This window comes from Seriola dumerili, unplaced genomic scaffold (genome assembly GCF_002260705.1).
Source record: "Seriola dumerili isolate Sdu_G_001 unplaced genomic scaffold, Sdu_1.0 BDQW01000153.1, whole genome shotgun sequence".
Lineage (NCBI taxonomy): Eukaryota > Metazoa > Chordata > Actinopteri > Carangiformes > Carangidae > Seriola > Seriola dumerili.
In genome coordinates, this window is record NW_019174408.1 from 1,008,616 (window position 1) to 1,034,776 (window position 26,161).

Consider the following 26,161-nt stretch of genomic DNA (forward strand, 5'->3'; position numbering starts at 1 on the left):
ATATATATATATTTTTTAAATAAGAATGATATTGAATGTAAAAACATATTTTCTCTATTTACTTATGGAAAATGCTACATCCATCAATGCAAATGGACTAAAAAGAAACCGCATATACAACAATTCAAAATAATAATTGGGCACAATGTTGATTCATTACAGGGACTAAAGAACAGTAAAGCAATACAAACACTAGAAAATTGTAAGGCCTTAAATAATTTCCTTTAAAATCTTTTTTTTTCTTTCATGGTACCTCTCTAGTTTAGTTTGTCTTTTTGAAATACTTTTTATTATTTTGGTTTAATGATCCTGATTTATTATGTTGCATTTTTTTCCTTTTTATTGTATTTATTTTGTTTCCATGTATTGTTCATATTTTAATATGTATCTCATAACTTTCAGAAGTTATGATTGTTTCCTCCATTTTCAATGTTAAATTGTTTTAATAAGATGAGATGGAAATATTTTGCATAATAAAGCATAAATAACATACACATATTTTCGACAATGTCATATTTTCATTATTTTATTTCTATTTTCCAGCACTTTTTAATTTGAAATGAAACTATTTGAATGAATTGATGAATCATGTTACATTCAAGGTTTTTATTTTATTTTATGTATTGATTAACAAAATAACAGAACAAATACTAAAACTTAAACACTAAAATTCCTTTTTATTAAAGTGTCAGTATATATAAGTGTAATACATTTTCATTTTGTCTGCTTTTGGTTTACCCCTCTCATGATACATTATTCAACTCTTCTAAAGTGTGAGTATTTGGACTGTGATATTTTGTCATTTGTGACAATGAATAACTTTCAGCTGTAATTTGAATATGTTTGCGTCCACATCAGAAAAACCATCTTGGGACCATCTTTACACACAAACTCCCAATTTTAGGACACCAGGACCAAAGTCCTGTTAAACTACAGAAGAAAACGTCTACTATGTATGAATGCCTTTTTTCCTTTCCCCTATGTATGTTTTACATATTGAAGAGACGTTGACCAGAATTTCTGTTTTCTTCATGTTTTGAATGGACATAGTCTGTGCATATCATTATTCTTATGTAAAATGACAACCCTTTAAGAAACACCAGAGGTAGAGAATAAACACAATAACAATAGTATTTATTTTAGTTTTTATTTATTTTTTTGCATCGACTGCACAATTACGTCACTGCGTCAGCCAGTGAATGTCTGCGTCGGGACGGGGGCACGGAACTGCTGTAGGGTCGACGAATAACCGGAGATGGAGGAGAAAGATGGACGTTAAACAGTGGTTTTAGAGTTGTAGCGGTGACTTACTGATAGTACGGATATTTGTGTCCTCGCCTCAGAGTGAATGTTGTATGAGGACTCGCGGAGGACGCGCTTTATTCGCAGTAAGGTAGCTAATGTAGGCAGAGTTGGGGAGGGCTGTAGCTGCTGGGGTTTTTTTGGAGAGGGAAAACAACATGGCTGCGGTGGAGCTCGAATGGATCCCAGAAACACTGTACAACACGGCTATCTCGGCTGTGGTGGACAACTACAGCCGATCCAGAAGGGACATACGTTCGCTCCCGGAAAACATACAGTTCGATGTCTATTATAAGGTAAGACGTGTCAGTCAACAGGCTGTGTTTGTATCTTAACAGCCACCAGACTGTACGAGTTCGTGTCAGCTGCTAACGTTAACAGTTAGCTGAATATCGATAACGTTACGCTAGCTGTGGAGGACTAAAAACTGCTTTTTACGGTCTAGCTAACTAACGCTAACAGTTAGACAGCCCGGTCAATATTTTCTAAATCCAAACACAGCCATTATGTGTATCTATATAATGAACGTATGTTGAATTGTTTCATTGATCCCGTGGCTAATTACATCTGTGACCGTGAAAATGAATTGTGTCTCTGTTGTCATGTAAGCTGACTGTTTTTGTGTTGTTCTTGTTGTCAATGATTGTTTGACCCAGTTTATTAATAGTAACCATTCTTTAGGGAAACGCACTTGTTACAACACATCTGAGCTTTTTCGAGCAGTCAGCTGTCAAAGCCCCACAGACGGCGAGCACAAAACTGCAGTTATCACATCGAAAATAAGATTTAATTTGGTTAATTACCACATTGAAATGAGAGGACAAAACAATGCTACTTCTGAGCCACAGTCTGGGCCGTAGCCAGGGATTGAGAAATACTGAGATCATGAGCACAGCTTGCTTTTCAGATGTAGCATCTGTTTCTTCAGCCACAGGAAAACCGAACCTGTCAATAAAAGGTCATGTACAATGGTGTGCACAGGCGGTAAAAAAAAAAAAGCTAAATTATCATGTTCACTGACATTTGTGGTTGGATCACAGACACCAAAAACATACTTATTTTATTGTTTTCACATTTTCATTATTTACAAACAAAGTAAAATTTCTGTAAATTGTATTGTTAATGTATTGTTAATGTGTAATTGTTTTCCTCAGGGCTCCAGATCAGTATTATTAAGAATGACATTATTGTGCTCAAAGTCTCAAAAACACTACATTTCATAAGAATAATAAGCTATTAATTTGTCTGATAAAGATTTGGGACCTGTTCAAAAGATGTGATTATGTGACTCGCAGAAACCCAGGTGACATCAAACAGGCTTCATGAACCTACTGGTTTACTGTGATGGTACGATTCACCAACACTGTATTTTGGCGGCAAAAATCAGAATCAAAACAAAAACAGATCTTTTCCAACCGTTGATTGAATCAATTATTTCACTTCTCAGACAGCTGGAGGGCAGCTTTACACTTTCCCTCCTCTCCACACATATTTTCTAAGGTGAAGGAGAGATTTATCCATGATTGTAAGTGAGGCAGGACCTGTCAAAGCACTGATGATGATCTACTGTAAACGAATGAAAATAGAAACTGTAAACTTCAAAGTGATAAAATGCTCAAATTCCCAGAAAGAAAACAGAGGACATGAACTTTGTCTCCTCAGTCTTAGGTATGTTTCTGGTCTTTAGCGGCTCCAAACATGTTTAAAGAAGCCACTAATAATAGTAAGTAATTCCTTAAAAAGACTGTAGGTTTTACATTCCCATGACTGGATGTCAGTGTTAAATAAAACTCCTCCAACTAAATTCTAAATATTCATTAATTACTGGAAAAAGTTTTGTCCTGTCAAAACCTGGAGAAATCATGATTTAACAAGCACTATATAAATTCTTAAATATGGTGCCAGAGTTTGTTGCTATCTTGTCAGGACTCACTGACAGATGGATAGTACTGACAACCCTAAATCACCTGCACTGCCAACAATTCATGGTTTCCACATCCGCATGCCCGCGAGGGTCCGTGTGACGTAAATTATATCACCTGTCCTAGTCCACAAGGGTCTGCCTGGACCTCTGTGCAGATATTGACCTTTGTACAGCCCAAAATTTGAGACCACGCGGTCTGTCCACACTACAACACACCGACTGCAGCAGAGAAATAAACTGGACGCATGTTTAATGTAAAGATTGTGACCTAGCTTCAGCTAAATGCCAAAATACTGACGGTGGATCCATCGGCTGTGACTTCTTTCCTCTGTGTGCAACACCTTTATGAGCACAGTTAGACAGAGAGGCTGAGCGGAGTGGTAATACTATATATCACTGCAGTGCTTGGGCTTGTGTTATTCAGTAATCATAAACCACGACAGAGGGACTGTATTAAATGAGATGTACTACTACCTGAGAAACCTTTGTTCTGTATGTGTGAGCCTGCTGCCATAGTTTCTGGTTTTCATTGTTCACAGAGAAATGAAAGTACAACTGTAGCTCCAGACATCTCACACACACAGTTACATACAAGGACATCACAAAAATGAAAAACCAAATTTTCTCTAAGATTCTGTAATTCTCACTTTCTCTTTCTCACCATTATACTCTCACTCTCTCTATCCCTCTTTATCTTGTACTTTTTGTCAGTGTTTTAAAAATTAGGTGGGTAATCAGACACAAGGTGTAATGTAAACATCAATAACACTCAATAGAATTACCACTTACGATAGGAGCTGTTGTTGGCTGAAGCCAGGTGTAGCCCCACATGTGTTCTGCCCTGGTCAAGGTTCGATATCGTGTGCTCATCCATAGACCTTTATGGTGAAAGTAAATTTGATTCGAATCATTTTGAGAGTCTTTACAAATATTATGAAAGAAGGACTTCATATTTTTTTGGCCAGTATTGGCTTTAAAGAATGTTATCAATGAGGTAAGACTAAGTTAAAACATAAATTACATAAACAAACGACATTTGAATCGGTCATCAAGTCGACATTTAATTAAACCACTTTCCTAATGAGATTCTTGAGGCATTCATTTCTGTTTTCCTTTTTAGTAAAGATGCATTTTTCTGTTGTAATGTGATCACTAACCAAAAGTTATTAGGTGTGAAAATGTTCAGTGCCACAGTTGAACTTCTGCTGCACACCAGGTGCCTTCAGGTGTCACAGCACAGTGTCAGGCTGCCTCTGTCTCTTTACCTGTGAACACTGACTTCAGCATTTCCAGCTTTTCCAACAGAACTCATGTTGTAAGCTTTAATTACACTCTGCTTTGAATCATTTTGATTAGAGGAGACCATGATTTGATCATAGCATTTCAACACATTATTATCCAGTTCAAAAGAAGCAGTAACTTACAAAACATCCACTAGAAAATAGATCAACTATTGATTAATTAGTCTCAACTTAACAGCAACAAAAAACAGCTGGTACGCCCTCACAGTTATGCTTATCGTTGGCAGGTAAAATAAAGTGGTTGGCGACACCATTAGTTAATATTATAAAGTAGCATGTGTCTGTCTGTAGCTGTGCCCAGGTCAGTGGCAGGGTTAGCAGTCTGCAGTGCTTTAAGCTAAATGCTAACATGCTCACAATGACAGTTCTAACATGCTAATATTTACCACGTATAATGTTTCTTAGTGTCGAAGGTTAGCATGCTAATGTTTGCTAATCAGCACTGAACACAAAGCACTGTAAATGTCATTCTTATTATCATTATTAAGTATTATTATAAGTATTGAACAGATATTTTTTTGAGTAGTTGGGCTAATACGGTAATTAAAAACCTATACAAATGACGACATATTGTAAATTATCCTTAGACACGTCTTTGAGTTGTGATTTTAGCAATAGTAGAATAAATTATTGTTGTTAATAGCTGCTTGTGAATGACTGTAACTTGAGTTTATAAGGAACTGTAGGAACCGTAACCGAATAAAAACATGTCAGCGGTCAACCCTTCATCTGTGGTCGGGATGAAAGGAACCGATCTCTGACAGAATCTCACATCACTCTCACATTAAGGGAGACTTAACCCGATAACTGCAGCTGAGAGACAGAGCTGAGACTGGCATTGTCCCCTATAGACCCGCCATAGAGAGCCACTGAATATAACAACTTCCAGCTCAGCGCATTTTGATGACAGGCTAGACATCAGCAAATTTTTTTGTTTAAACTCCTGAACAGCAGACGGCATTTTCAAAAGCATCACTTAAAACAGACGTAATAGAAACTAGGATGAAAAATAGGACAAATCCACCATTGTAGTTACAGATAGGACGCCCTGTCCCCACCTTACTGTCCTTAATCAGATCAGTTGTTACCTATAGACTCAACATTGTGCCACTAATGGCAGAGCTGACATCTGTATTATCATCGGCTAATCTTTCCCTCCATCTCTGTGTCTTTTCAGCTTTACCAGCAGGGCCGGCTCTGCCAGCTCGGAGGAGAGTTCTGTGAGCTGGAGGTGTTTGCTAAAGTCCTGCGGGCTTCAGACAAAAGGTAAAAACATAATGGGACCAAAATGAGCCAGAAACCTGACACCGCCCACGATGACCCATCAGCTGTCTGAACACATGGTCCTGGAGACTGTGCTCCTTTTAAACAGATGGTTAACAAAGTAGTCCAGGGTATAAACTGCTTTAATTTAACAGTGGATATGGTTGGATATGGTTTATTTCCTAAATGGACCTTACCAGAGCTTCACCACTGTCAAACCTATCCAACCCTGATACTAGTATTTTAATGACCTTCTTTTTACAATATAAACACATAGACACTGAAGTTATTTGCCCAAACAGTTCTCTTCTGATTGCTTTTGGTTCTGTCCGGTCCATATCTCACTCACTTTTTTGACCCACTCTAAAGAAGCTGTTTTTATTCAACCTCTCCTGTGACTGATGTACATGGCTTTCTTTTGATTCCCCCTTTTCCTGCTTCGACCTGTTGAGACACAGTTTCTACGTCCACACCGCTACGTTTTCATTTTAAAACGACGCTTTCAAACGAAAACAGTCACTGTCCACACCAACACACCTGAAAACACATAGATACATGACCATTCACGCAGACTGGGCATGTGGGAGCCAGTGTAAACAGGAAGCAGATTGTCGACTCTGCAGCTCATTAGTTGCAAAAAATACTACAAACGAGCAACAGCAGAGACAGTTGTTGTGTAGAAATACAGAATTTAACTGAACAACAACTGCTAGCAAAGACAACAAGGTCAGTAACACTGTAATGTGTTATCCATGTTGATCAGACCCAATCAGGAGAGACCATGGGTGTCTACGTCATAGTTTCCAAAGGTCTCAGTTTCTGTCTGTCCAGACTACAACGCAACCTCAGAGTTTTCAAAATAAAGCGGGATGGGCAGCGTTTCCAAAAGTCTCTGTTTTCAGAGCTGGAAAGCTCTGGAGGCATGTGGACGGGAAGAGGAAACGTAGCAAAAAACAGGATTTGGTTTCTCTGAGTGTTTTACCTGAAATCTGCTTTATTTTTATTGGATCACTCAGAAAACAGTCAGCCAATCAGAAGAGAGGCTCAGAGCCTCCTCTCTTCTGATTGGCTCACCGACCTGTTGTTACTAGAGCTGCAGAGAGAAGCCTGAGAGAGGAGATGTGAAACTACACTGAGATGGTTTTTATATCTTCTGATGGATCAACACTTCAAATAAAACACAGAAGAAGAAAATATGGAGCAGATGTGACCTTGATAGAAGCTCTGTGAACGTTAAAGCTCCGTCCAGGTTAAGGTACATTATTGATGTACTCTCTGTAATGTTATCTGTGAGCTGTATGTTCAGGCAGCGACAGGTTTAATGTGAATGAATGATGTCAGGCAGATAAGCAGCAGCCGCAGTCATCAGGATTGTAATTCATTGATTGGCCAGATGTTCAGACGACTGATAGCTGTCTTTTTATGGAGGCCTAAATGTAAACAACCTATTAAAGAATGTATTGATCAGTACCTAATAATTATCATCCCTTAAACTGACGTGATCCACGTGTCTGTGCTCGGCCTGCAGACACCTCCTGCACCACTGTTTCCAGGCCCTGATGGACCACGGTGTGAAAGTTGCCTCAGTCCTGGCGAACTCCTTCAGCCGCCGCTGCTCCTACATCGCAGAGTCTGACGCCCACGTCAAAGAGAAGGCCATCCAGTTCGGCTTCGTGCTGGGTAAGTGAGGGGGGTGGGGGCTTTCACACAGACGGTTTGAGATAGTGATTGAGATACAGCTACAGAGAAACAATGAGTGAATAAATGGAGGCCATTCATTCGTCCCAGTGATGTTATCATGGGGTTAGCTGATAGAAAAAATCCTCTGGCACTGATTCAGCATGAGTTCATAACAACTGTAATGATTTAATAATGCTGCCTTTAGAATTCAAAACAGGCAAATGAGTTATCAATGAGTTGCATTGGAGAGACTATCAGTGTTTACACTGGGTTGACTGCTTTATTTTTTCTTTTTGATAATGTAAATAAACTTTTTATTTTATTTCTTTATACCATACAGTGTAGTTAGAATAGAGTAGAATAGAAAGCCTTTGTTGTCCCTCTACAGAACATAGTGGGGCCGTCTTCCACTAATCAGGCGGTTGGTGGTTCAATTCCCGGCTTCTCTAGTCCGTGTGTCGGAGGGAAAGATGCTGAATGCCAAACTGCCTGTTGTGGAATGTATTGTGAATCACTTTGAGTGGTCTCTAAGGCTGTAAATGTGTATGTGTATGTGTAATGTCTTATCCGTCAAACTGTGAGTCACATCATCACAACATCTGTACTGACGCCAGATGTAACTGAGGATAATAATCTAAATATGATCAGTTATCATATGTGATCTGCTGAACAGTTCACATCTGAAAACATAATAACAAGCTCGATCACCATCTTTAGGTCGATCGCTCTTCCTTTTCCTCTTGGTTGGAGCAGGAACATGGCCGACTGGAAACTTATAGCAGTCGCTGTTTCTGTAAATGAAGGAGACTGTGGCTCATATTAAACCTGTATTATCATCTTTTTGTGATTTCATCATACTTTCCTCTCCCTGTAACAAACACCTGTCAGGTTAGATATTGTAAAATGTGAGCTTTGTTTATAGAGCAGCAGCAGTTGGTGCTGAGCCTCTGACCTGGAGACAGGTGCAGTAACCTGATGCGTTCTGGTTTCAGGTGGATTCTTGTCTGACGCCGGCTGGTATGGAGATGCAGAGAAAGTGTTTCTGTCGTGCCTGCAGCTGTGTACGCTCCACAGTGAGGTCCTCCATTGCTACCGGGCTGTGGAGTGCTGCGTCAGGTCAGTCATTCAGTGTGTGGCGACTCCTTTATAAGACCCTGAGACAGGAACACAGAGAACGCACCTCACAACAGGTGGTTCAGCTTCACCTGTGACCAGACATGACGCCTACCACTGAAACTATATTTATATGTGACACTTTAGTGCATTATTGAGTTATAGTAGTGGAATAAAGCTAATAGTCTGGATAAACAGCTGCTTTAAACCTGATCAGAGTTATAACCATCAAATCAGCGTTCTTGATTTTTTTAATCCTCCGCACCGGTGAAAGTCAGAGCAGCAGCCATATTGTTTTCTCTCATGGACACGATATCTCAGTAACACCTTGACTGAAATTCTTCAAATTTTGCATGAAGACTCATTAGGACTCAAGGACGAACTGATTACATTTTGGTGGTCAAAGGTCAAAGGTCAAGGTCACAGTGACCTCACAAAACGTGGTTATGGCCTTGTGAACGTAACAGCACGAGAACTCCTCCAGGGAATCGCTTCAGATTTGGCACAAATGTCCACTTGGACTTAAGGGTGGACTAATTAGATTTTAGTGGCCAAAGGTCAAAGGTCAAGTGACCTTTGAAAAACACAAAATTTCACACAAGTGGTTAAGATTGTATATGAGTCTGGATAAACAGGGATGTAACCTGGAACTAGTGGCGGAGGCAGACAACCATGAGGAGGAGATTCTAGTTTTTTTAAGGCTGCAGTAAATGGAAATATTTTAGCGGGTTAACCTGACCTGCTCATCTTCAAAGCTGTGTCATCAGCAGCCTCAATACAGGAGCATCTGCTCCAGTTCTCTGTCTTCACTGACCTCTTTAGAGTTTCTCCAGTCTAATGGATCTCAGCAAATTTCACATTCTCTATACAGGGGCTGTAACTGAGATCAATAAAGTGTCACGCTGCACATTTTTCCTTCCACTTCCACTTCCTGTGTGAAAACAGTTCACTAGCAGCCATAATGAAGATGAATGCACCAGCCTTTGTTTACATTGAACCATTCTGTTCTTGTGTTTTCCACTTTGGTTGGTAAGAGTCAGGGCTGATCTCTCCAACTGTTCTCACTGCACATGTTGTTCTCCTGTTGTTCTGCACACACTCTGGATCCTCCTTTTGAGTAGTGTGTGTCAAGCTGTCAGAAAATAACACCGGAGGCTCCAACGTTTTACTAATCTTTGGAAAAGAAAAACATGTTGTTTCATGTTTATACAAACAAAAACAGCTGAAGATGGAAGAAATAAAGCTCTGAAGTTACAGTCTGTTCATTAGAAATCTAACTGAAAACATGAATCAATGTTATAAACTCACTATTTTAAAACTTTCTTTTAATGAAGGCTGTGTATTAAATCATGTTTGAAACCCCCACATCAGCATTTTCAGCTGTTTTCCTCAGCTTGTCTCTACATGACCATATAAATAAAGTTATGCTCATGTAAATACAACATGTTCATAGTATTTCCCAATGAACAGACTGACTCCAGAGGGTTAAATTAAGGCACTGTTAATATGACACTATATTAAAGGGAGAGTTCAGGTTATTTGATGTGCGGTTGTGTGAGGTGTTTATCTACAGTCAGTGTATTAGCTGCTGTAGATTCGGGTCAGTGTGCTTTAGAGAAGCAGCAGGAGAACTGATACAGAAGCTGAGTGATGAGCTGATGTGGACGGGACCTAAAAACATGCCCACCTAAAAAACGTACGTTTGTGTACGATTTATTTTGAATATTTCCACTGATTTATCTTGCCGCCAAAGATCCCTTTACGACTCAAACAGCTGATGTAGTTCATGGAGTAAGTCTGTTTATGTGTAGGAATAAGGAAGTTCAATGGTTGAGAAAATGTAGAGCCAAAGGAAAGAACTGACTCTAGATATATAACCTGAACGATCCCTTTAATGTGACAATGAATACGTGACGTCTTGTCTACACAGGCTGCTTCATGTCCGCAATGGTAACTGTAAGTACCACCTGGGGGAGGAGACCTTCAAGCTTGCTCAGTCTTACATGGACAAACTAGCCAAACATGGCCACCAGGCCAACAAGGCAGCGCTGTACGGCGAGCTCTGTGCCTTGCTCTTCGCCAAAAGCCACTATGACGAAGTACGTTTATCTTTAAGGTCTTTTATTTATGATCATTTTAATGGTTGAGTTGAGAAATGTGTAACTCACTGTTTCATCTAACAGGCGTACAAGTGGTGTATAGAGGCTATGAAGGAAATAACTCCAGGGCTTCCTGTCAAAGTCGTGGTTGATGTCCTTCGGCAAGCCTCCAAGGTAACATCCAGACTGATGGGTGTTTATTTATATTAAAAATGCTGTAAAGTCACTGTGTGTGTCCAGATTGTGTCTACACTTCCATACATCAGCATTTAGGAAATCAGGAAATCCTTTGCGCTGCAGTCCGAGCTGATTGTTAAAGTCTGACCTTGTCTCTGTGTCGCAGGCCTGCGTGGTGAAGAGGGAGTTCAGAAAAGCAGAGCAGCTGATCAAACATGCAGTGTTTCTAGCAAGGTAACCTGCTGAGCCTCACGAGTCTCCACATTATTCCTGTTCCTCTGTTTGTCTCTGATGCCGAACGTGTCTGTTGTGTGTCTTTACAGAGAACATTTTGGACACAAGCATCCCAAGTACTCCGACACGCTGCTAGATTATGGATTTTACTTATTAAATGTAGACAACATATGCCAATCAGTGGCTATTTACCAGGTAAGATCATTATTCTTCATACTTTGTTTTCATTAAAAACCTTTTGCAGATTCATGTTACATGCTGCAGAGGAAAGCTATGAGAATCATCATCAATCTGATCATAATAATGATAATAATAATTATAATAACTTCATCTAAATAGACAAGAAAAAAGTACAAGCAGGTAAAAGAAAAATCCAAATTGAGCGTCATAAAAAGAGTCGAAAGGCATCATAAAAAACATCTTCAATCAACATTATGCAAAAAGATCTGACAGTAAGTGAAAAGAGGCAATAAAATATGTAAGAACTATAATAAGGGATAAAAAAATCTAAATAAAACACATCAGTTAATGAGTTACAGCGTCTGATTTCAGAGTGATGGGGCTCTAATACCCAACACCCGGTTAACTTTGACCTTGGGGGGTCCAGCAGTCCTCCATCTGCAGATCTCAGTTCTGGGTTCAGGTGTCACCTTGTCAATAAGGTTATCGGAGGTGTGATTGTTGGCAGAGACATTTAAGACTTTCAAAGTCAGTAATAAAATTTTAAAACCAATCTGAAATCTTACAGGGAGTCACACGGAAACAACCTGGTGAAGGAAATGAAATTATAGGCATCCAACAACAGAGAAACATAACCAATCCAAATTACTAAGACAAAAAATAAATAAAATAATAATTAAATAAAAAAGTTGGGGTGTACCTGCCTGATACTCATAAGAGAACCTTTGGGGTTCTCTTATGGATCCTGTACTTTAACAGAACAGATTTAGTAACCGACATGACCATAACATATGATGGTGGTTTGCCGCGGAGAACCCACACTCTCTCCAGCAGCTGGAAGATTTGCTGTAATGACTCTGTTGAGCTGGAGCGTTTTATTTCTCTGTGTATTCACCACTGTATAAATATTAACAAGGAGGGAAATAAAACTGAGCTGAACTGAATTGCAGACGGCGCTGGACATCCGACAGTCGGTGTTCGGGGGGAAGAACATCCACGTGGCCACGGCCCATGAAGACCTGGCCTACTCCTCGTATGTGCACCAGTACAGCTCTGGGAAGTTTGACAACGCTCTGTGAGTACAGTGAATCTTACAAACTCAGTGCGGCTCCTTGACCGGCCGGTTAATTACATTAGACATGAGCTCCTTTGTAGAGGAAGCACATGACGATGAGTCACACTGTGATGGTCTGTTCAGTCACTCAGTGTACTGGTGTTAATGTTATGGGGCTGCATGCTGAGGGTGCGAGCCTCATATATTACACACTGAGATGGATTTAAAGATGACCAGGAGCCCAGTGGAAGATGTTTTTGCATTTTTAAAATAATCTCCTCTGTAGACAAAGGCCCTCATTCAAAATTGGGTAACGCTCCGACCTCTGAGACCCTGATTCACTTTTGCAATGTATGAGCTTCAAAACAACTTTGTTCATGGGAAGCACTTGGCTTTCTCAGAAGTGTTTGTCCTGAACAGAATGCAGTCATTAGCCAAGCGCTGAGTTGTGTGCCATGTTTGGCTCAGTCGCTGTGTTTGTCCCTCAGATTCCACGCAGAACGTGCCATAGACATCATAACTCACATTCTGCCTGAGGACCATCTGCTGCTGGCCTCCTCCAAAAGAGTCAAAGGTAAGGCTGCTTTTCGTGGAGGCGCTGGGCTGCTGCCCACTGTGTGAATGGGGCAGTGACAGGCCCTCCAACTTCTACGGTCCTTGTGCCTCATAGATAAACTTTTTACACCGACATTATCAGGTAGAAGCAGGTTTTTAACTCCGGCTGATAAAAGCTAATAAAAGCTAATGGACTCTGTTTCCACTGCCAGTCGAGTTTGCTTTCTGTTCAGACTGAGCACACACACACCCGCAGGGAGTGACGTCATCACACGCACTTACAGAGTGCAAACACACACACACACACACACACACACACACACACACACACACACACACACACACACACACACACAGTAGAGAGAGAGAGTGAGCTGTTAGCCGCCATGCTAACTGGTAAAACAGATCTGTCACGTCTCATCCTCAGGTTGGAGCTTGGATCTAGGATCTGATTTTTATAGACCTAGTATTGATAAGCTCCGACGTTATCGGTTCTGCTCTTGGAACTAGAGAAATTAAGAAAATAGATTTCCTATGTGTCGTCCATTGTTGCGTCAGGTGTGTTTGCTAAAAGTCTAGTGTGTGTCTGTGTGTGTGTGTGTGTGTGTGTGTGGGGGGGGGGGATCATAAAAGTAGTAGTTGAAGTCTGAACGACACTGCGCAGTGGGTTACGCAGGCGCCCCATATATAGAGACCACAGTCCTCGCTGCAGCTGGCCCCTGGCTCGACTCCTGCATCAGACGGCCCTCTCCTGTGTGTCATTCCCGCTCTCTCTGCCTCCCCATCTCCTGTCTCTCGGCTGTCCTGTCTCTCTACTGTCCTGTCCATTAAAGGCACAAAAAGCCCAAAAAAATAATTTGAAAAAAAAAAAAAGAAGTTATTTGAGAGCGGCAGCTTCACTCTCAGAGGAAGGTGTTTCTGGTGACAGGTGTGTTCAGTGTCTCTGAAACGTCACGGCGGGAAAATGGGTGAAAATTTGCTCAGGTGTTGTGTTCACATCACTGCAGATAAATACCTGTGACTACTGCAGAGTCATGTGACCCAGGTGTGAATGCTGATTGAACCCGACAAAAGCCAGATGTTGGCGGGTTTTTTGAGCTTTTCAGTGGGGTCCAACCCTCTGAGACCCCCTGACCCTCCGTGTGTGAAGCTGTGGCTACTGAGCGGTTTGTTCACACAAACCACAAAGCAGCTTTACTGCTGGAAAAGTTCAGGTTCAAGTCAACAGTTATTACTCTGTGAAGCGGCCATTAGTCAGCCACTGAATACGTTTCTTTGCTGACTGTATGCAGACACTTGTTTTAATGCTTTCCAGGGACGGTAACACACTTTAATTTAGTTCCACACTTTGCTTTAACAGTAATACAATAATAAAATAAATGTGTGTTGAGTAAAGGTTTGTTGTAGTGACAGATGTGTCAGTAGTGATGCAGTGTCTTTTAAACAGGTGAAGAACAGTTAATACGTCATCCTTTGTTTCTTCCAGCTCTGATCCTGGAGGAAATCGCCATCGACTGCCACAACAAAGAGACAGAAGAGCGCCTCCTGCAGGAGGCTCATGACCTGCACCTCTCCTCCCTGCAGCTGGCCAAGAAAGCCTTCGGAGAGTTCAACGTCCAGACGGCCAAACACTACGGCAACTTAGGACGACTCTACCAGTCCATGAGGAAGTTCAAGGTGCAGAGAGACCTGTGTGTGTGTGTGTGCGTGTGTGTGTGTGTGTGTGTGTGTGTGTGTGTGTGTGTGTGTGTGTGTGTGTGTGTTTGTGTGTGTGTGTGTTGAAGATGTATCAGGAGGGTTTGCACTTCTAGTTTTATCTGTTAACTTAATCCACACTACAATATTTTTTAACATATTGATTATTATGTTAATAAGTATTATAAAATGGGATGACCACACACTGCTGTGACTGCTGTGTAACTTGCCAGGTCTAACTTTAATCCAGAGCAGCTGTAATATTAAGTTACTGTGACGGGACTGAAAGCCGTAAATATCTGGAGATGTTTTATTGCCACCAGAATCTGAAACTGTTCACAGAGAAGAATTGAAAATATTATTTTCTCTTCCTGGGAAAACGATCGATGAAGATTAAAGATTAGAGGATAATGAGTGAGGTGCTTCAGACCTACATAGATCCATGTTTTAAGTTAGATTTGGTTCTCACCAAATAAGAAGAAGACAGAGTGGAATTTAAAGGTAAATTTCTGTAATATGATTCTGATTTAACATTCAGAAAACATTATTTATATTTAAAATTTTTAGAATTACATCTTTTCACCAAAATTGTGCTGTTTTGCAAATGATTTATCGGCCCACTTCTAATACTCACAGGTTGGGAACCACTGCTCTGTAGGATTGTAAATGCATTGGGAAGCGATTTGTTAAACTCTTCTCACCAGCTGTGTTTCTGTCTGTCTGGTTCTTACCGGTGACCGTTTCACCAGGAGGCGGAGGAGATGCACATAAAAGCCATCCAGATCAAGGAGCAGCTGCTGGGCCACGAGGACTACGAGGTGGCTCTGTCCGTGGGTCACCTGGCGTCGCTCTACAACTACGACATGAACCAGTATGAAGACGCAGAGAGGCTCTACCTGCGCTCCATCGCTATAGGTCAGACATGGTTGCGGGGGGGGGGGGGGTCACTCAGGCTGGGTATCACCTGTAAATGTAGTGATTTTTGTCCCTGTCAGGCTCCTGTACTGGAGAAAAGATGACTTGGTATTTCCAGTGAGTGCTCAGTAGACGGAGCAGTCACATGTCCTGATCCAGTTTAATAATGCTAAATTCATAGGTTACCATGGTGATTTACACTGATTATAAGTGAGCCAGCTCCTTGATAATTAGCTGGCTAGCCCTCTTGTCTCACTCTAGTCAACTTCAAGTCGAGTCAATTTTATTTCTAGAGCACATTTAAAAACAGCTGGAGCTGACACCAAAGGACTAAAAGGTCAGTGAATAAAAATGTGTCTTTAGCTCAGATTTAAAAATGCAGATGGAGGGAGCTCTCTTCTCCAAAAATTATTATTATTGAACAAAAACACGACAAAAATAACCAGAAGACAAAAACACAGATCAAACTAAACTAAACACACTAAGTCACACTGAACAAACCAAATAATGAACACAGACACAACATCACAATATCAATCAGGCTTGAAAACCTAAATAAGATATTAAAGGGTAAAATAAATAATAAGAAAACAAAACAAAGGCAAAATAATTCAGATTCTGCATTTTAAATTTATTTTTATTTTTGTTGTTTTTCTGTTTTTGTTTTTTTTGCTTGACACAAAGTCACATCCATGTTATTTTCAGGCAACTTTGTGAAAGAGATTTCTGATATAAAACAGGAGCTATATGTAAGTGTTGCTAATGCTACATTACTAACATTAGCATTAACAGCTGTTGACTTACCAGTCTAGAAGAAACATTGTGAGTTTAGCATCAAACTTTATTCCTTTCCTCACCTCCAGAGGTGGAAAGTAACAACAGTGTTAACTCTTGTTTTGTGTCTATTTTTATCACCTCTTGTACTGCAGTTAGCATGCTAACAGCTAGCTCCAGCCTGGCCGCACTGTGGTCACTTTCTGATACCGAGTCAGTGTAGCGTCCAGTCTGTCCTGAAGAAGCAGCTGCTCAGAGGACGTGTTATAACATCGTGTTGTAAATACGTTGGCTGAAGCTCCCACGTTTGGCAGCAGAGAAAACTTGCATATAGCCCCTTTACGTTAGCCATTAGCAGCCTAATTAGCTTGTAAGTAATGAAACGATTAGAGTATGTGATGTTTGCTGTGTGCTCACAGGTAAGAAGCTGTTTGGAGAGGGCTACAGCGGGCTGGAGTACGACTACAGAGGCCTCATCAAACTCTACAACTCAGTGGGAAACTACGAGAAGGTGTTTGAGTATCACAACGTCCTGTCCAACTGGAACCGGCTGAGGGACCGACAGTTCGCCGTGGCCGACGCCCTGGAGGACGTCAACACTACACCCCAGCAGACCCAGGAAGTGGTGCAAGCTTTCCTATTGGCTCAGAGCTTGGGTCCCACCCGCCCCTGTCTCGGCTGATTTTTTTTTTTTTTTTTTTTTTTATGAGGGATGAGAGGAAAAAAAAAAAAAGACGTGTGGGGCTTCAGCCTGGTGAGGACACGAAACGAGCCCAGACGAGACGCTTCAGTTGCACACGATGAATTTAGTAACACACAGTAAATTCAAGCATCATTGGCAGGTTGCTGCCAGTGTACACACACACACACACACACACACACACACACACACACACACACACACACACACACACACACACACACATTTAGTCATGGAATAAAAAAGTAGAGAAGACACCGTTATCAAACCTCATCGACACCCACACAAACCACCGAGATGCAACTTGAGACTGACGCAGCTTCACCCACAGAGCAGACGGATGCCTTTCTCCAAGAGAAAGAGAGAGAACACGTGACGGAGGGGGAGAAATAAAAATTGAAAAGAAAAAAAGAAAACCTCAGACATCCTGTGAGGATGACAGATGACCTCTCCTCCTCTCTGGTCTCGCTCGCCTTTTTCTTTTCAGTTTAGAATCAGGACGTTTTTTTTGTTTGTTTTGCTTTTTGTATTTGAGCCAGTGTCGCTCTGAAACTCGCCACGAGACTCGTCACAGATCGACACCGTGTTCTTCTCCGGGACTGACGGACATCACAGCATCTGTGACAAAACATCCAGCAGCAGCAGCATCATCATCGTCGTCGTCGCTCGGCGGATCACAGACAGAAGCTGTGGAATATTTTTGACACTTGTACAGTAAAATAATTCAAAAGATTGTACACTTAAGTTTCAGTTGAAGGCTTCTCTGCGTTGACATGAACATGAAGACAGACTTCCTGTTTCTAAACAGTGGGATGTGTTGAACCAGTGGGTATGTTGTTACACACATGACTTCACAGGTCTTGTTTTCAGATTATTTTCTTTTGTTTTGTTTTTTTTCCAGCCTAGTCCTGACATAGCATCATTAAAATGCCAATAACTTATATGCAGAGGTTGTATGTTAATGTAGCTCTTTGTTTATGAACAGCTCGACACCGTGACTTTAACAACAAGGGACACGAACGGGAGTGAAAAGAGGAAGATGCGACATGTACAGAGGCTCGTTAGCCTCGTTAATCTGTGTGTGTGTGTGTGTGTGTGTGTGTGTGTGTGTGTGTGTGTGTGTGTGTGTGTGTGTGTGTGTGTGTGTGTGTGTGTGTGTGTGTGTAGTATCCACAGATAGGACTCTGGGTGCCCAAGTGCTCCACTGATGACTACCAGCCTTACACCAGCTTGCAGTTATCTGTCTGTAGACGGACCCATACTTTTAAGTGCTAAATAAACTACTATACCCTTAAGGGCACTACAGTGGGGACCAATATTGTGTGTGTGTGCATGTGTGTGCGTGTGTGTGTGTGTGTTGCCAGCCTGTCTACCTGAGCATCTGGCCTTTCCTCTCCACTCCGTCCTGTCAGATTTCCCATTAATGAAAAGTTTTTTTAATTTTTTTTTATTACTGGACCTTGTTTTTCCATCAGCCTCCGTCAGTCTCTCCGAGGCGGGAAACTCATTAGTGTTTCATTTCAGAGCTGAACTGTCTTGGTGCTCATGTCCAATCAAAACGGACCAAGAGGAAACACAAGCCTGAAAACAACAACAACCAATGAAGTGACATGATTTTAACGTTTGTAATTCCTCGTCAGTGGAAACGATCTGAAGCCAAATCTTCTCCCAGCCGTCTGATGAACATTTAAAGGACCAGTTCACTCAAATCACACAAGAGGAGGGCTCTCTCACTTACCTGTGGTGCAGTGGTTCCCAAACCTTCACCTGATGAATGTTTACATCTGAGAATGTTAATCTGCTGATTTTCATAAACAGAAATGTGCAATATTCACCAAACATCAGGATCCTTTCACCTGGTTCATGTAAATTTAAAATCCAGATGCACGTCACTCACACCGGGTGTTTTACAGTGTGAAAATAAACTCACCAGCGCCCCCTGGTGGACAAACCACGTAACAGCAGCCCCTGTGTCTAAATGACCTCTAACGTATCTTTAGCATTTCATTTCTCTGCTGACATTTCCTCTGTAATATAATCAGCTAATATCAGACGGTGATTGTTTCCCTTTAATACAAAGCTTAATGTGATGTGAGTGTTTCTGAGCGTTTGTGTAAGTTGTGCGAAGTTCAGGTGTAGAGTGATTTTACCTTCAGGCTGCCGAAGAGTTCAGAGGCCTGAACAGGAAAAACCGGAGTTTTTCAAAAGATAAATAGAATTCAATGTAGTAGGACTGTGTGTTTTTTTACTTAACTCTTGTCACAGGAATCATCTACAGAAGAGGATTAGCACCACGTGAAAAAACTTAATTTAAAGAGTTTAAGTCGAAATTTTTTTGAGAAGAAACTCAGAATTAAGAAAAAGGTAAAAAAAATTGGACTTTAAACTTAGAAATCAGAGAAAATTTCTAAGTTTAACGTCCAAATTTTTCTCTGATTTCTTAGTTTAGTCTGAATTTTTCCATAAATTCTGAGTTTAAAGTCAGAATTGAGAAAAAAGTCAGAAAAATTTGGACTTTAAACTTAAAACTCAGAATTCAGAGAAAATTTGTGACTTTTCATTTTTCTCTGAATTCTGAGTTTAAAGTCAGAATTCTAAAAGAAATAAAATAAATTTAAATATTCACTTGGTCCTAATCCTCTTCTGTAATCATGTGTGGGTTGAGACCCCCGTGAGGGTCTCTACCCGCAGGTTGGGAACCACTGTTTCAGATCATTTTGGTTGGTTTTCAGTGGAACTGAAAAAACTGTTTGTATGAAAACTGGAAGGAAACTTAAAAGGAAATGTTGCTGTTGCCTCTTTTTTTTAATGAAGTCTTTGAATATTACAGATCCCAGTCACTTTCAGTGGCAGAGGCAGAAATGTCCGATTTTCATTTCAGAACCTGAACTAACTGCATGTGATGAGGATTTGGATGAACTGGCCCTTTAAAGTAGCGCAGGATGGGAAGTGGTGCACGAGTTGAAGCCTGACGTGAATAACTGAGGAGCTGATGGAAACAGAGTCGAGCTGGAAAACGAATTCAGGCATTAATGAATATCAGTTACTGAGAATGTGATGCCTTCAATAAGAACCCGCTGTTTTTAATGAATGAAGAAAAGAAGCTTTGCCTTGCTGTTGCTTCAGTGCTGCCGGACGTCTCCCTCTCTAGCAGTGATGTGAGTGAGTGGCTCCAGCTGAGGAGGTCCAGCCTTAGCCCCCCAGCCCCCCCACCCTCCCCTAAAAGGACGCTCAGCTACACATTTGGCGCTTCGGCTTCAAACCCCCCCCCCCCCCTCCAGGTGACAGAAAACATTTGTCCAGTGTTTATTACAAAGGTCAACACATATCTTCTTGTCCTAAAAAAAAAATAATTAATAGTTGCAAAAATATAATGGCAATATCCATCACCTTTAACCCCGCCCCCTGCTGTACTGACTGCTTTTGATCTGAGGTCATTTTCTGGACGTGTTGCAATGCATTCTGGTCTATTAGTGCTGCTGTTTTAGTGGGATTTTTTTCTCTGTACCTCCACCTGTGAAAGTTCACTGATGAAGTATTTTCTGTCCAACTGGAGCTGAAGTGTCAGTTTCTCGCCATGATGTCACAGTTTCTGTTCGGCCAATGGGGAAAAAAGAAAAAGAAAAATACATTTAAAAACATTTTGACTCAGAAATGTGATTTATTTTTAATTTTTAAGTGTTTTATTAACGAACCAGAGAAACCAGATGATGGAATGTAGGAGACGACATCATCATTGTGATCTGATATAAGGGAACGACGTGGTCACAGAGCCGGGGGGGGTGGGGGGGGGCTGAGAGACTTGGACAAATGCTCATTAAAGCTGTGATGTCTCCTTCTGTCTCTGATGTGACGAGGGGACGTTTCACTGTCGGCTTGTTACTGCTTCACTGTTTAGCTGCAAAAACATTAAATCTTGTATCATTGATCACAAACACCAACATGCAGTTTTCTCTTGTGTTCACACTTTAAACTGAGGCAGACCTGGCACATGTTTGTGTGCCCCCCTCCCCAAGGGTAAAGGGGCACATTTCACAATGACACCAATAAACCTCCAATAGAGACACGACACAGTGAACTGCTGCTGTGCTAAACCCATTAAAAAGGAGCTGAGGATGAGTGCTGGTTGTCTGCATGTGAGGCATTCAGGGAACATCTGTAAATTGTACCATCTACTGATAAGTCTTCCTATGAGATGTTTAGGGTACATTTGTAAATCGAACAGTCTACAGATGGTCCTCATGTGAGATGTTTAGGGGGCATCTGTAAATTGTAGTGTCGCCCAGTAGAGTGCATGTGAGGTGTTCGGGGGACATCTGCAAATTGTAGCATTTACTAACAGTCTGCATATGAGATGTTTAGAGGAGGTGTAAGTTGTAGCAACTACAGACAGTCTGAATGTGAGGTGTTTAAGAAACATATGTTAATCGTAGCACTTACTGATAGTCTGCATGTGAGGTGTTCAGGGGACATCTGTAAATTGTGGGTGGTTCTTTAAGGACCACACTTCCTACAACTGTGTTTTAGCACTTTATTGCACGGCACCAGTAATAACCTTCCTGCAGTGATAGATGAATAAAACATTGACCAAAGACAGACACAGCTCTTACAAAACAGAAACCCAAAATACAAAATACATTCCTTCTGTAAAATATTACAACAAAGAAATATCCAGCAAATCTACAGCTGCAGAGAAACAAAACATTTACATCATCAACAGTGACACTGAACAGGTCTCGACAGCTGACCCTGGTGAACAAGCACAAAGCTGCTGGAGGTCCGTGAAGAAATAATAATATAAATAATATTATATATTTATAATAATATAAATTAACTGGATGTTATGAGTTTTCCATGGTAAAAACTAATATACAGCTACGATGATCATCTCTCCTGTGACTGTTTAACACTCATTCTTCTTCTGTCCTGCTGCAGGTGTAAAACACACAGGAAGTAAGTCGTGCTGAAACAGGAAACTACAGCTTCACAACAGTGTTACACTAAACTGAGTCCCCTACATTGACTTCCTGTTCAGTCCTGGAGTGATCTCTGTCCACACTGAGCTTCTCCCTTTGGTTCATAAATAAACAGACGTTACAGATTATCTTTTGTCTAATCACCAACACAAAGTTGTTGTGTTGTTTAATGTTGAAGTATTTTCATACTTTAAACTGACCTGATGAGATTCAGGAAACAGAACGAACCTTCTCATCTCTCTGATTGAAGAGAAACTGAACTCCACTGAGTTTCACATCAACAACAAATTATAATATCTGTATTCCCTTTGACATGTATCTGAATGTCCAGATCAATCATGTTCACTGATTTAAATGAGGCGTTCACTGACGTTCCTCTACCTGTAAAACAGCCTCATATTCTGACATGAATGTCACGTGTGGTGGGTCATTTTCATCACAACACAATCAAATGTGAGAGAGTGAAAAACTAGACAGAAGGTTGTATCCCTCCCCACATCCCTGTTTATCCAGAGTCAAATAAAATATGATCCGTTTGTGTCAAATTTTGTCAAAAGTTATGTTAAGTCTTGAGTAATAGTTATAAGGGGTTTTGTGAGGTCACACTGACCTTTGACCTTTGATCACCAAAGTCTAATCAGTTCATCCTTGAGTCTCGGTGAAGGTTTTTACCAAATGTGAAAGGATTCCCTTGAGGAGTTCTGAAGATGTTGTGTTCACACAGCCAAACCCATGTTTTGTGACATTACCATGACCTTGACCTTTGACCTTTAGCCACCAAAAATCACTCAGTCTGTCCTTGAGTCCTAATGAATGTTTGTGCCAAATTTGAATAAATTCCCTCAAGGTGTTACGGAGATATCGCGTTCACAAGGCTAAAACCATGTTTTTTGAGGTCACCGTGACCTTGACCTTTGACCTTTAACTACCAAAATCTAATCAGTTCATCCTTGAGTCCTAGTGAATGTTTGTGCCAAATTTGAAGAAGTTCTATCAAGGCGTTACTGAGATATCGTGTACAAGAAAGACACAGACGTACAGACAACCTGAAAACAAAATGGCGGCTCCAACTGTCGCCAGCAGAGGAATAAAAACAAAACGTGACCCGACATCATTGTTCATACAGAAGCTGGAATAACAGCAGAGCAGGTGGAGAGGACAGCATCAGCTGACTCTGTCTTTCAGTTCTTTCTCTCCTCCGGCTCGTCACTGGTGAGGTATTCAACGTGAGTCCATAAACACCACATCTACAGAGAGGAGGATGGATCGCATGTTCACGTTCACAACTATTCCATCATGTTTATGGTTACCACGGGTTACTGAGTGTTTGAGGGCGAGCTCCTACCTCCGCTGACAGAGCCAGCAGGCGGCCTGTGACCAGCAGCGTCGTCCCCAGAGCCTGGACCCAGACAGGCAGAGACAGTAAATCCCTCTGGAGCCCGTACAGCCACAGAGGGAGGCAGTGCAGCCCGCTCACCACCCACGTGCCCAGCGGCGTCCGAAACCCTGAAGGCAGCACAAAGTTTAAATTAACTCTGTCATTCATCTTCATCATCATCATCATCATCATCATCTTATTCACAGACACACACTCGTTACCGTTTGTCATGATGGCCTGAATGAGTCGGGGGCTGCAGGTGAAGCTGCTCTTCCAGTGTTCCCCTCTGGTGCTGTGGTTACACACAAATACACACCACTCCAATGCAGACACCAGCCAACCCCACTGCAACACACACACACACACACACACACACACACACGAAACCATTAACAACATTATACACATCACAGTGCAGGAGCTGGTTTCACAGAGACAGACTTTGACTCAGATTGTCAGAGTCTGAATTCATCTGTTGCACAAAGTTTAGTTTTCTTGACTATCTTAAGCCAGACTGTGGTGCAATGGATTCTGGGTAAATTAAGGCTTTTCTTCACAATCTAAAAAAAATGGCTGACAGGGGAACAACATCCACCCGCTCAGCTCCTTTTACCTTCAGCAGAACATGTTTGTCTTTTGGAAGAAATCGACAGTTACAACAGTTTTACTTGGAGAGTGAAACAATAAAAAAACAAAATGGCCAACGTCTCTAAAAACTCTTTCCCTTTCTTTCCATAACAATGTCAACAAACCACAAATTATGAGCCATGTTTTCCTGTTTTATTGTTTTTGGGTGCTGCTGGTCAGTGCAGGTGTCATTGATTGTTACCATGGTAACACTGGTCTTAGTAAGGTGTCTAATGTTTTTGGCTTAAAATGAGTCAGTCTTTATTTTAGTGAAACAGTCTGACCGACATTAGACCGGACCAACGCACAGCACTGCCACCGCACCTCAAACAGCTGGCCCCACAGCATGCCTCTGCCCAGGTTGTCCACCACTACGTCCAGCCAGGCCCCAAACCTGGAGCTCTGGCCCAGCCTCCTCGCCAGCCACCCGTCCACTCCTGCACAAAACACATCATTATATCACTTTTACTATTATTATTACTATTATCCAACGTCTCACCTTGCTGCGCTGCAGAACAGAGAGGTTCAGGAGATCCTTTGTCTCCACTGCCATCAGGCTGTATAACACCACAGCCAAAGGAAGTAGCTTGAGAACTGGACTAATTTACCTATTATGTCTATTGTTAACTATTATTATTATTATTACTACCATTATCATAATTTTTATTATTACTGCACTGCAGAACAGAGAGGTTCAGGAGATCCTTGTCTCCACTGCCATCCAGCTATATAACACCTCAGCCAAAGGAAGTGGCTTGAGAACTGGACTAACTTAATTATTATAGGGTTAAAGTATCTATCTATCTATCTATCTAACTATCTATCTATCTATCATAAATAAGTTATAATATATCTATTATAACTTATTTATTCAATATCATTCATTTCATCCATAATACGTATAATTTATAATCAGGTTCCTCATTTGGTGAAGTGCATCTTTTATATAACATGACAGGACGCAGGTCAAACAAGATAAAAAGATGCCACATTACCATCCAGTGCTATGGAGACAGAGTATAGAGGGACAAATACAGCTGGTGTCTCAAAGGCGCGCCATGCCGCAAACACAAGGCCGATCCTAATGTATCCTGAAACACAAATACACACATTAATTATGTGACTTAAACTGTTCCTTAAAGTCCAACCATGTGTTTCTCACCAATAATATTCGGCCAGTACAGCAGCACATTGAGGGCCATCTCCCGTCAGTAGTTAGTGATGCAATGTAATTCCTGGAAGAAGACGATTAAAACCGACCCCACTAACTATGAAAACAAGCGCGCGGCACATGTCGTAACTCATCCATCGACATGTTAACACTCGGATCCTCTTAACGAGTTTTTAAAGTGACGTGCTGCGGGTGTTCTTCATGTTCGTCACACCACCTGGCGACGTGTAACTCTGGAGCGTGCGCAGAAGCATCACGCCAAACTCAAGTCAAAAATTTGGAGATTTACTGGCACCACATCAGCATAGTTTTTGACGGTTAACGCCCCTACTTGTCTGTGCGGTACATTTTAGTGCAAAGGAATTAGTTAACCGATCTTGCCAAAGTCATTAAAATCCCCACACAAAACCAAAGATGTATTAAGTGATGTTCTACGTAAAGGATACCTCGCGTATGAGTCAGCTAAGATTAAACTGGTACATTTTTAAATAGAGTTCGGCGTGATGCCTCGTTGTAAACATGGGAACTGGAACGAGCTACCGTTAGCCTAATATATGGTTGCTAAGTGCATCTGAATTAAATTAAACTGAATAAGTGTGCTAACTTTTTATAGCTGACAACACGGCGTGCCTCTTCCCTTTTATCACCTCAGCTAGCTTCCGCTGAGTAACGTTAATATCTGTGTCGCTGTGGTGAATGTTAGCCAGTGTTATTTAGCAGAGTGCCCACAAGATGGCGCCACTCAATCCTCTTTACAACCTGTGCTCCACTCACTTACACAGGCATACACATTAACAGCTCGGTATGACTGCGCATAATGAGTCAAAACCTATTTTATAGTTTGTAAACAAAAAACAGAGGAAAACACTTTATGGAGAAACTGACGTTGAAATCAAACGCCTCTGTTTGTAACTTCGGTTGTGTTTACAGGCATTTGAAGGAGCTGATCAACTGACCTGTAGAGTCAGATCATGTGACAGAATGGAGGCGTCGCTGAAAACATTCACCCGTTCACCACATACACACACCACCAGGAACCTGGT

The 26,161-nt window shown here is 41.3% G+C and overlaps 1 protein-coding gene across 1 annotated transcript; it reads left to right on the forward strand.

Moving 5' to 3' along the window:
• The first annotated feature begins 1,226 nt into the window (after positions 1–1,226).
• Positions 1,227–16,962, forward strand: appbp2 (amyloid beta precursor protein binding protein 2). The gene is made up of 13 exons (XM_022751357.1): positions 1,227–1,598; positions 5,705–5,793; positions 7,319–7,470; positions 8,463–8,586; positions 10,514–10,682; positions 10,767–10,856; positions 11,026–11,093; positions 11,183–11,288; positions 12,224–12,348; positions 12,816–12,901; positions 14,369–14,559; positions 15,327–15,492; positions 16,686–16,962. The coding sequence occupies exons 1-13, from the start codon at positions 1,461–1,463 to the stop codon at positions 16,946–16,948; spliced, it is 1,767 nt and encodes a 588-aa protein (XP_022607078.1). The 5' UTR covers positions 1,227–1,460; the 3' UTR covers positions 16,949–16,962.
• Positions 16,963–26,161: the final 9,199 nt, after the last annotated feature.